The sequence below is a fragment of the Aspergillus niger genome, assembly GCF_000002855.4.
Source record: "Aspergillus niger supercontig An02".
NCBI classification, from domain to species: Eukaryota; Fungi; Ascomycota; class Eurotiomycetes; order Eurotiales; family Aspergillaceae; genus Aspergillus; species Aspergillus niger.
In genome coordinates this window covers 599,665-611,325 of record NT_166519.1, presented here as the reverse complement: position 1 = coordinate 611,325, position 11,661 = coordinate 599,665, and the positions used below count along the sequence as shown (strand labels likewise).

Here is an 11,661-nt window from a genome sequence, read left to right as displayed (position 1 = left end):
ATTGTCCATGGGCACCCGGCCCTTCTTCCATTGATAAACAATGTCGGCCCAGACCCGTTTGGCTTCCTGTATTCCCTGAGCTCTCCTTTGCAGAAGCGGCTCAACTTCAACTTGTTTTCTTTCCGCCGTCTTGATATTTCCCTTATACAACTCCGACGTTTCGGCCCTCGTACTACCTGCGATAGCCCCTAACAGCGTGGTGTAGGTCAATAGGTCCGGGGCTAGCTTGCCGGACTCCGGCAGTGCACCAGCAACCTCCCATAGAACTTCCATATCTCGGTGCCACCAGCAGACCTTAAGCATTGCATTGGCGTGGATGATATGGGGTTCGACGACGGAAGTCTCAGCGTAGAGCGACATGTAGATTTTCGAGGCCAATTTCACCGGCTTGAAGCCCTTAATGTCGAAGTCCTGGCAGAGACCGTTCAGGAAAACAGTGTAAGATCTCGAGTTAAGTTCGATACCTCGCTTTTTCATCTGTTACATTTCAAATGAGCATTTGGTCAGCCAGGGATCGATAATCCAGAAACAACAATAACGAAGAATAGAAGGGTGAAAAGGAACATACATCATTCCAAGCTCTGAACGCAAGCTCCGGCTCCTTCTCCCGCAATAGATACTCCAACAGCCGATTAAAAGCCGCAGTGCACCTGAACCCTTTGCTCTGGGCCTTATAAACAAGCGACACACCAAGCGCCAGGTGCCCATCTGCCAGACAACGCCGGACGCGCTCGGCCAGCGCCAATGGGTCACGCAGCCATTTCAACTCCGCATTCACCACAGAGAGAGGAACGAAGTACGTCTGCGGCACCCATTCCCTCCGAACAAGCCGACGCAGTAGCGTCCGTTTATCAAGCACTTCTTCTGTGGCGGAACCAGACTGAGGAGACTTTTGTTTTCCATCAGAGTCTGCAGGCTCACTCTCCCTTTCTTCCTCCTCCTTCTCACGAGGCGCACTCTCCTCCTTGAAGGTAATATCGGGTGGGCCCTCCGCGGCCACAGCCTCGTGCATTTGCCTTGCGTGCAGAGTCCCAATCCGCGCCGAGTGTCTCCATGATGTTCCTATACGAGGTCCAGATTCCGCAATGTGAAAGAAAGATCGACTCGGGGTAGTCCGGAGCCACTGTGTGCGGAGAAGTGGTCTCATTGCCACGCTTCCGGACCGGAGAGCGGTGGCATTGCCGCAACGAAGCATCTAAGGCGGGGAACGAAGGACACGCTGTTCGATTCGTAGTGTAAGATCCAACTTCCTTTATAGAAGAGATAGGAAAGGCAAGAGGTATATCCCAACCCGATTGCCACTAGGTATCGTGGGAGCGTAAGGCGCGTAGACCGTAGGAAACTCGGAAGTCGGCGAAGAGAATTCTGGAGGGAGAGAGGCAACGGCGCAGACGAAACAGCCAACCAAGAAAATATAAAATGCAGATGAATGTAGAAAAATATAGAAGATAATAGAGCCAAACCACCACCTCTACTGCAGCCAAGCAGAAATAAAGAAGGATGCGATAGAGAAGCAAAGCACCAAATCCAGCCCAAAGCGAGCGTCGACCTCCGAACAATCGCAAACTCCGCCGTATCGCATATCTGCCCGCTAGGACCGATAAGGTTAGTGCAGTCTATCCCCCAAATGCAGCAAATAACTCCGCTCCGACAGACGCAGTATGCCTCAGGCATCAACACCGCGAATACGGCCATCGTTTTGCGCATAACCGCCGCAAGCCTCAGGCACATGCAGGACTAAAGTATGCACGCATCCATGACTAGACCAACGCCTTTTCCGACGTACTAGCTCAGCTAGCAACGTAGCTCAGAAGCTAGCTAGTCAGCCTATATTACCGACAGAACGGTCAGCCTTACACCGCTAGAAATTTAGATCCCTTGCGGCCTGAGCTTAGGCATCCATGAAGGAGGGGGAGGATAGCGGAGGAGGAGGAGGAGGAGGAGGCTATTTTGCGGCGGGCATGCAGCAGTCCCTGCCTTGCCCCCCCGGCTCACACCCACACCCCCAAAAACGGCCGCTAAGGCGGCCAGGAACCAACAAGACTAGTAACCTAACCTAAAGCTGGTCTGGGGTTCAGGTACAGCCTAGTCTTAGTGTCCAGGAGGGTTACAGGTACCAGGTACTACGCTGGTACGGTGTACTCACTAGTAAGTTTGCCGGGGAAGCCCGCGACTAGTTCAACCAGAACCAAAGTTATCCTCTCTCTCTCTCTCTTTGCCTTCGCCCTGTCAGGTAAGTGGAAAGAGTACAAAGTAGTACTCGGATCTCGCCTAAGGTCCAGAATAGATAGCTCCAACTTTACTTCCTATTCACCCTCCTCCCCGTGGTATGTATGTTTGATAACTTTAATCACTACCGAAGTATGTGTCGAAGGTTCCATGCCTGCTGATCCATTACCACCACAGGTTGATAGTTTAGAGGAAGTATTCATGGACGGACCTACTACTGATTGAATCTCACCGATATTGCATGATTTCTAAAAGCCCTTCACGCAGACTTTGTTAGTCACTTTCCGCGGCAATAGTCACTCCACTAGTCGGCTTATTGCCACCGTGCGTGATGCACGCTCGTCTATTAGAGTTAACGGATTGCTATTCATCCCAAAAGATCTACCACATGCGAGTCAATATACAGAAAGAGGCCCGGAGGCCCTCTGCCGAGTCAGAACCGCTAATGCACGATCTGCATTCGCAGATTGTCCGGCCGTCGAAGCAATGCCCACGTTTTCCGGGAACTACAAGAATAGTTTCATCGATCATGCAGGGGCATGGAGCTATGCGCCCTTCTTCTCCGTCCATGTCGGTGCCCTTTCGCTACCCCCGATTCAGTCGGATTGCAGGCGTAGTTGCATACAAGTATCCACAGAACAGTCGAACCATTGTCATTTCACTCAAGTAATTTACCCACTATCTTCCCACCTGCAGCCACGAGACAGGCGGCGTTCGCCTTCCAATCGGTCTCGCAGCCACATTGGTGGTCCACTCGAAGATAGAGGGCGGGAGAAAGGAAAAGAACCATGTGCATCAGAATCCGAAGACTTCCGCCACCCGACCACAGACCCTGAACGGCCTGCAGAGCAAAAGAACATGGACAAGAATATTGCACAATTTCGGGGACCAAAAACCCAGGGTAACATAATTTGGTCGGAACACATCAGCAAGAGAGAAAAGGACGCGGACACAGTCAAGAAGAATCACAGAAGAGGAAGATCACAAGAATCATAGCAGTAAGCCACATACAACACAGGAGAGCGTTTAGTAGATAAAACAGTTGCCGCATAATTCACAGGAAAATGTAGAAAAGCTAGTTAATGCAGACGGTCCCGCCAAATGTCCCAAGTCGTAATCCCTTGGCCGGTAATGGCGTAGGGAAGAAAAAGCAAAAGACAACAACCCCCCTCGATTATCCTTTTTTCCCCATGCGATCTAATTCAAAAAAAACATAACTGGGACAAAGTGTAAGTCGCAAGGCCACTCTTTTGACTGGAGCAATCAAGGCCAGAAAATTGGTATCATGTGCGCAGGAACTTAGAGAATTAGATCCGGGGATGGCGATACGGGATTAGGAGATATTGTATTAGAACATGCAACCTGAAAGAAGTAAGGGAAGCTGGGCATCTATTGCGGGTAGCTGGTCGATTGGTTTTCTGCGAAGCCGTCATCGATCAGCTACAGACCTTATAGCAATAGATCCGAAGACCTCCTTCTCAACTTTTCTTGAGCTTTTGCAGCCGGGTATGGTGGTCGTGTGTCCCTTTTTGTTTCTTCTTTTCTTTCTTTTTTGGGGGTGGTTTCTTTCATGTCGCATGCGAGACTTGCTCATGACCCGGTGCCGAGAAGGCAAACATAACAAAGGACTGACTACTTACGTGGCTGGTACACTTGACCGGTCTGTCCATAAGGGGAGTGAGGGTAGTTTGGCGGGTATGCCATCTGCCCATTGCCCTGATACACCATACCTCCGGCTCCAGCTCCGTACTGCCCCGGTACCTGACCGTCGGCAGGTTGATATCCAATGGGAGGTAATTGAGGACGAACACCACCCGGGTAGGCAGGTGGTTGCCCAGCCTGAGCGGGATCCGCAGGATTGGGTGCGTCGACCTGGTTGGCCTGGGCAGCTTGAGCAGCGGCAGCACGCTCGCGCTCCTCAGCAGCCTTGCGCTGGGCCTCTTCCTCCTTCTTTCGAGCTTTCCACTCTTTGCGAATCTCCTTGAATTCTGTATGACGGAGAGATTAGCATGAGATGCAACAAACAGATGATGAAAAGAAGTGTGTTGAAAGGGGACAGGGTTGGTGGGTAGGATGCATGGTGGGGATGGGACAGAAGCAGCACGAGGGGATGGTCGGAACAAGTCAAGAGATAGATAGGAGCTACTGAGTCGTCGAAGACGCTTAACCTCCGCACCGGCTTGTCACGCTACTGCGATCCGCGGCGCTAAGGTAGTGTAACACGACTAGCGCGTGCCACCCGCACTAGCCCCATCCAGAGTTTCGCGACCAACAAAAACAACAGATGCGAGAGCTGGCGGATCCAACTTGCAAAAAAAGGCGCAAAGACGACCAACAAACAAACTCACCTTCGGGTGTGCGCTTGGCGCCATGAGACTGCATCGTGACGTGGGCGTTCAGATGGTTCAGCGTACCATACGCCTTCTCACATCCGTTCCACCCACACTTGTACATCCGCTCAATCTCCTCATACCGACGACGGGGCCGCTTGTGCTGCTGCGCGCCAGGAATGGGAACAAAGGAGTATACCTAGAGAAAGCATGTGGATGAGCCTGGGATCTTCTTGTGACAAAAACAGATGAAAAAGCGCGCCGCTTCCTACGTCCCGCGAGGCAGCCTACGTAGCTAGCAAGCCCCTGACCTTACCTCGCGGGACGTCCAAGACAACAAACCAACGCAAGTGCGCAGCCCTTGGAAACAGACGCCAAAATCATCAAAAACATACCTGGCCAGGGCGCGGCCCTGCGGTCGCAGCAGGGGAGGCGGGACCAACCGTTGTGGCAGGAGTGGTATAGGGTCCAGGCAGACCGTGTTGATGTTGTCCATACCCATGCGACCATTCCGGACGCGTATACATCTGAGGCGGGGGCGGAGGGGGGTGCCCCTGGTATTGTGCCATATCGTGACCTTGGGGCTGGTAGGGAGAGTAGGGAGGAGGATAGGTGGGGCTGGATGCCGCGATTGAGGGATCTATAGGAACGGCCGCGTCAGACTTCAGGTTCGTGTGATTGCGATGGTCATGGTGCTGCCCATCACTGAGGGTGTGTATGGACGGACTTGTTGCTTGAGCCATACCTGCCGCTCCACCGGCTTGGGTGTTAGGCGCGTGGTGGTATTGAGGCGGGCGGCCGATGTACTCGTGGTAAGCAGGAGAGCGCGCGGCGGGCGGCTGATTCAGACCGTAGTCTGACTGCGGCGTGTTGGAAGACGAAATATTGGCGGCGGGGCGGACCTCGGGTTGGGGGGTGTACTGAGGAGTAGGGCGGACCTCAGTCTGAGGGGTGTATTGAGCAGTGGCAGCAGCAGAAGCCTGGTCTGCAACTGGGAGTTCAGAATGGGTCGCAGCAGACGGTGGATATGGATAATGCGAACCTGACTGCGCGTACTCCGAGGCAGGTCTGTTGTCCATATAATACAATTTTCGCCGCGAACGGGTTGAGAGATCCCTGACAATCCTCCAAAAAAGAAAGAAAACTAAACACGCGAGCCTATACAGACGCGTCGAGAGAACACAATGAGCTTGGTGATTTCACAAGAAAGGAAAATGAAAAAGAGACGTCGTAGTGGATGGAATGGGAGGGGAGAAAGAAGATTGCTTTCTAACAGCAGGAAGATCAGGATGGAGTGGTAAGATCCTCGTTCTTCTTTTCTTTTTTTTTCTTCCCTCCCTCTTCTCTTTTTCTTGTTTCTTTTTTTTTCTTGTTGGAACGTACTATTTAGTGAATTCAGGATAGAAGACCGATGTGATCAATGGAAAATTCCACAGCAGGTCCTGCACGTCCTGAAATGGGCGCGTTGTGTTGAAGGAGACGGAAAGTGAAGTGGAACAGAAAAGAAAGAACCAACGCGTGATCTGGCGCGTATGGATTTTTGGACTCTCTTTTTTTTCAATACACTGACAAAGTGTGAAAGAGAGCGCGAGCGGAAAGAGTCGCAAGAAGAAAAGAAGAAGAATAGTAGGTATAATGAGAAAAGAAAATGGTGAAGGGTAAAAAAATAATGTATCGCAAATAAGGACCAGGGAAACCGAGACGAGGTATTTGGTCTTCGGGGGAAAAAGTAGCGCTGGATCGTGATGCTTAATTGCCTTAGTCGCCTGTTAGGGTGACGGAGAATGGCCTTGCAGGTGGCGGTAAGCACGCACGACAGCACGAGGAACCCGCGGGAGGATGGAAAGGGACGGTCCTGTCTGCGCTCGGGCAAGCTTTGGGTTGGAGGGGAAAGGGAGGGGGGGGGAGTGGTGAGGGTTTAGAAAGCAGCCAGGGCAGGGCCAAAATAGTCTCTTTGGCCGGGACGAACAAAAACGAGTAATAATCAAATAAGATTCCACCAGGTCAAATCCGCGATAGCGCTAAGAAAACGATGCCTCGATCTAGGTGGCAACGCAAGTAGCACAGTCACCTAAATTCAAGACGGAGGAAAAAATGGTTCGATTACTACCCGGAAAAAGAGAGACCTGGGCAGAGGACGCGGCCTAAAAGGCTTCGGACAGAGAGAGCAAAGAGGCTTTTCGGCAGGAGGAAAACGCAAGTTAGAGAGAAGCACCTCGTGGGATCCGAGGATACGGTGGAGCGCGCGTGGGCCCCGTAATTTTTCAACTCCCTTATGGAGTAGGGAATAGTAGGTAGGAAAGAATCAAAAAAAAATATTATTATTAAAATAAGTAAAAAAAGGGAGCTTGGAGGCAAAAAAAGTAAAAGATAAAAAAAAAAAAAAAAAAAAAAAAAAAAAAAAAAAAAAAAAAAAAAAAGAGTTGTGGTGGTGGTGCACTGTAGGGGGAAGCCGGTACTCAGTGGTAACATGTAGGTAATAGAAAACCACCATGAAGGGAGGGGGCCGGTATTGGTAATGTAATGCTGGTGTTATTGGAGGGGCTTCCCGGAGCATTAATTCTGATTTGTTCTTTATTTTCGCCCTTGGAGCGGAGTGCTGCCGCTTTGTGGTGACGGGTCCGTTAGCCAGTATGTACAGCTTGACCCACTCAACTTTTCGATGAATTATCAGGGCTCGAAAAGAGTGGTCGTTGTAATGCTTTCTCTTTCAATTAGTTATCTTTTTTTCTCTCATTACTCTTGCTCCCTCTTCTGGTTCCTTTCTCTGGCCCCTTCCCCTCAGTTGTTCGGGTTGTCGACCGGAGTATTGTGGTTATTCTTTCGTAACCCGGCTAAGCTTTCCTTGTCTGAAGGTGCTTTTTCTTTTTTATCTTTCTTTACGGTTTTACCTTTCTGGCTTGCCTTCCTGGAGCGGAATACTCCGCCAACAGTTGTGGCGAATCCAAAAGAAGGGAAGATTTATTAAAAAAAAAAAAGAAAAAGAAAAAGAAAAAGTAAAGTAAATCGAAGACTAAATAATATATGGTAAGAAGAAAAGAAAAAAGAAAATGAAATTCAAATAAAAGAGAAGGGGGTGAAAGTAAAGCAAAAAAAAAAAATAAAAAAATAAAAAAGAAAATGAAATTTTGGGAATTCAAGAAACCCCCTTTTCCACTGTACTCTACTATTCCTCCTATCTCTCTTCCAAATACCTCCTACTTGTCAACCCCACCGTGGTTGTTCCGTTATGGAGTGCAAGTTTGCGTAGAAAAGATATGTGATGTTGAAAATCAGACCTAGAACATTTAGATGTTGATATACTAGACTACTAACTATGATAGTGGTTTAGAGCTTGGATAGTCTACCCGCGATTCGGGACGGACGGTGCGCGTCTCGAGTTTGGTCGCAGGGAGACTGTCGTGAACCTAGCGTATGCGCCCGTGGATACCAACCAAGATCGTTAGCCAACGTCCCGGCTGCGGGAGTAGGTAATTCGACCTTAGTGAGCCAAACGACGATGGGCTAGGGATGGCGTGCCCGAGGAACGGCTTGGAACGGTCTGCGAAAAGACTCAAGACTAGTGAAAAAGTAGGCGTAGCGCAAGTCGGGGGGAAGCGAAGGCCGCGTGCAGGGTCCGTAAAGTAGTGGAGGCTCGACAAGAGGGCTGGCTGTCTTGTCCGTCCGGTCTGTCTGTCTGTCTGTCCGTCCGGTCCAAGTGACAAGAAAGGGGAATGAGTGGCGCGAGTTTAATGGGTAGTAAGCGGGTAAAGTCAATATCGCCAATGTATTATAAATCCTCGATACTAACAATAGTAGCAGCAATTTATATTATAGAAAGAAAAAAAGAGAAAGACATCGGTGGTAAGGGGGACAGCGGTTGATGCCGGCGATGGTAGCTTCTGGCACGGTCAGAGAAATAGGAATAATAGAAAAATAAAAAATAAAAAATGAAAAGGCAGAGTTACTTGATCGCAAAAGTCAAGTAGAGTTGTGGAGGGGGGTGGGAAAGAGGAAGAGGAGGAGGAGGGGAGGGAGCAGAGAGAGGGTGGGAGGGGGATGTGGGTGGAACAGGCGCAGAATTGGCTGCTGCTACTGGTGGGAATAGGGAGAGAGAAACGAAAACTGAACATTACCAGCCGTATCCGCAGAGTTGCAAGTCGGTCACCTGTTGCGGTACGGCCGACCTTCAGGGGGGAACAAGAACAACAAACCGAAGTATGCCCGTGGGCTCGCCAATCACAGACACGCCCTTCAGTGGAGTCTCCTCTTGACCTGAGATAACTACAGCTTCCTTCTCCATATTACTCCGTTCTGTCGCTTCAAATCGGAAGACTTCCTCTCGCAGTCCCAGAAACAATGGTACAAAGTACTCCCCTGTATTGGGGTCCTGTCTCCGATGTTTCCTCCGACCTATCTAACCAAAATCTCTCGATTTTGCGCATTCCCTTAGCCCCTTCCAGACCTGCAACTACGGTAGAGCGGATCAGTCAGATGTATGCAGTATAAAGTGCCTAGTATCTAAGTCGGATGATGGTGTAACCAGTCGAATTCTTATCTTTTGCGCAAGTCAGGAACGCGTCGGTGGGGAACACGAGGGTCTCAGTCCAATCGACATACAGAGGGAATCAGACCTTCAGGCTAATTAGGTTCGATGCCAACAGCCTTCAGACGTATGGGCAACGCTAGTGAGCATGTTATTCATATGCCAAAGTGTATTATCTACTTAGACTACTAGATCGTGAAGAAGGAAGATGGTCAAATATGCTGTCAAAAGCGTTAGACGATCTTCCGATGTTCGTAGGAACAGGCATGGTGTAAGGCCACAGAGCGGAGAGACAAGCCAGGCTCGTTCATCCAGCATCATCGGCTTGAGCTTTCCGTCGACTGTTGTACTTTTGCTAACTGCTAGATAACTACTGAACCGGTGGTAGGTGTCTACCAATTTCCTTGGTCTGTCTTTTCAGGGGTACCAACCACCCTTCAAGAGCATAACGATATCTCACAAATGATATGTGCGGAATGCGAGACATGCTTGTAGGAATGGCAGTAATTCCTGCGCGCAATATAGTGGTCATTGAGAATTAGAAATCAAAGATATAGACCAGGGTCAGAATTATGATCATTGTTATGATCATATGTATGGTTGCATCCAGGGGGTGCGACTCCTCGGCTCAGAACTGGGGAAAATTACCAGAACAATCGCAAGTGTATTCCGAAGTAATATGAATACTATCATGTTTTCCAGCAAGTATCCATCGCCACGGACAGGCGATCCTAGACAACCACAAGGTCAAATATCGCAGGCAATGCAATGCATCAAAAACGTGATAAGAGGGCCAGGTCAACCCGCCGATGCAGAAGCGAGATGCCGGCACTAGCAGTCCGGAATCAGCGCAACCATAGCCAATGCTCAACGTTGGTTAATATTACTCTACCAATCCTTCCAGGACATCCAAAAAAACAAAGGGTGAGCTAGTTCTTGATAGGAAGGCCAGGCGTGAGGGAGGGGAGAAGGGGACGTGAGAAAATGCAAGGCTCCAATCTCGGAAGGATGCTGCTCCAGCCCACCAGTCTTGGGTGGGCAGATGGACGGGTGATGATTGGTATTCCGCCTGGTTCATACCCCGCGCAGGCGGAACCTACTAACACACCCACTGCCGGTGAAGGCACCAGGGAGCAATTAGAACTCACCAACCTCATAACGATGTTACTACTTAGTACTCTCCATAGTCAATTAAGTGGTTACCTACCATCACCCAATGTCTCATTCAGGAGCTCAGTCCAGCCGACCATTGCTATGGTCTAGTCGTGGGTCTTATTTGTGAGATTCACTAGCAATCAGCCCACTCCCTTTCACAGCAGTATTTACTCCGTACCTCACTCTATAGCGCGTTAGATATAATGAGAGGAAGATACTCCAACACTTCAAACATAGAGAATGGTGCCCGTGAAAATGAGCAGGTCACAAGGCAACCATCATGCGATATGCGTCGCGGGTGGATCGCAGGAATTAATAATAACATCTGGTATCAGTTTCATAATAAGTATTATACCATTACATCCAACCATACCTACAGAGTAACAACATCCAAGTTATCTCGGAGGACTCTGGGGGAAAAGACGTGATTGGTTCTGTTGAATTTGATATGATGACTTAGCGAGCATTCGATTGGAGCAACGATCAACCTGATGGATGCAACTGCCACTTCTGTCCCTTTAGCGAAGCCACTGCACCTTGCTGTCATTCACGTTCACGCCTACAGAATCTGGAACGCGACATCCAGAGACTCATCCGAGAGCGGAATCAAGCCTCCCATCCCCGGATGTATGGGGTAATACTACCAGCGATTCAGAATAGCCAAGGCCTTAGTAGAGGCCGCAGTCAACGCCTAGTACATTTTGGGACGGCGGCCGATTAGTGATGGGTTAAGACTTGGGCGATGGGCGTCGATCGGGACTTTTTGCTTTTCAAAAGTATCACTGGTACGGAGTATGCCTCCACAGCTGCGCTTGGAGAAGCTGATAAACAATGAATGGACCTTCCCCCAACGGAGCAGTGACCACCCATAATCGACAATATTATACCACAATTTCCTGCTCTCTTCATCAGGTCTCCGCGCCACAATGGATAACTTGGAATGAATGCACAATGCATCTGTCCCTGACCAATATCCTCTGCTTCTTCCCCTCCGAGGAGGTACCCAGATGACGGGCAAGTAAAGATTCGGAATAGGAGCATGTATTGCATGTGTATCGAACCAGTATTTTTGGGGCCCACCTTGACAACACAGGAAGCTGGATCAATCCCAGGCCATCAATTATTATTGTTCCCCATCGGGGAAGCCTACCTTATGCACATGAAAGGGGCAATTCACCAATTGTTGACGGAAAAATGATGTAGGCGTGCGTCTTTTTCTTTTTCTTTTTTTTCTCCTCCCCTCTTCCCGTCTATTATCTTCGATTTCGTTTGAGAGGTGCAATTGAGGAATTCCTGTGTCTGGTACTGTCTCCTTCAATATATGGTATATGCAAACCTTTTATCCACATATGTATGGCATTGTCGCTGAGTCGTAGAATAAAAGGCTTCGCAGGCTGACTGGTTTGCCTTAGGCGGATAGCT

General features: G+C 49.5%; 4 protein-coding genes across 4 annotated transcripts, besides 1 other annotated feature; 2 read left to right on the top strand and 2 right to left on the bottom strand.

Annotated features, from left to right (window-relative positions):
• Positions 1-1,195, bottom strand: An02g02620 (uncharacterized protein; the record flags this gene model as incomplete). Its single annotated transcript, XM_001399365.3, has 2 exons — positions 1-477; positions 569-1,195. Coding segments are annotated over 2 exons (1,104 nt in total), but the record flags the coding sequence as incomplete, so codon positions are not given.
• A 432-nt stretch (positions 1,196-1,627) lies between these two features.
• An02g02610 (hypothetical protein) lies at positions 1,628-3,225 on the top strand (the record flags this gene model as incomplete). Its single annotated transcript, XM_059746142.1, has 5 exons — positions 1,628-1,659; positions 2,063-2,148; positions 2,187-2,233; positions 2,288-2,327; positions 2,507-3,225. The coding sequence occupies 5 exons, from the start codon at positions 1,628-1,630 to the stop codon at positions 3,223-3,225; spliced, it is 924 nt and encodes a 307-aa protein (XP_059599925.1).
• Positions 3,226-3,861: 636 nt separating this feature from the next.
• An02g02600 (uncharacterized protein) lies at positions 3,862-5,638 on the bottom strand (the record flags this gene model as incomplete). The annotated part of the gene is made up of 4 exons (XM_059746141.1): positions 3,862-4,217; positions 4,578-4,758; positions 5,003-5,199; positions 5,287-5,638. 4 exons carry the CDS (start codon positions 5,636-5,638, stop codon positions 3,862-3,864), a joined length of 1,086 nt encoding a protein of 361 aa, XP_059599924.1.
• Positions 5,639-6,923: 1,285 nt separating this feature from the next.
• Positions 6,924-7,680: a repeat region (Title: weak similarity to transposon - Homo sapiens).
• Positions 7,681-8,897: 1,217 nt separating this feature from the next.
• An02g02580 (hypothetical protein) lies at positions 8,898-9,919 on the top strand (the record flags this gene model as incomplete). Its single annotated transcript, XM_059746140.1, has 4 exons — positions 8,898-9,034; positions 9,269-9,355; positions 9,473-9,491; positions 9,695-9,919. The coding sequence occupies 4 exons, from the start codon at positions 8,898-8,900 to the stop codon at positions 9,917-9,919; spliced, it is 468 nt and encodes a 155-aa protein (XP_059599923.1).
• Positions 9,920-11,661: the final 1,742 nt, after the last annotated feature.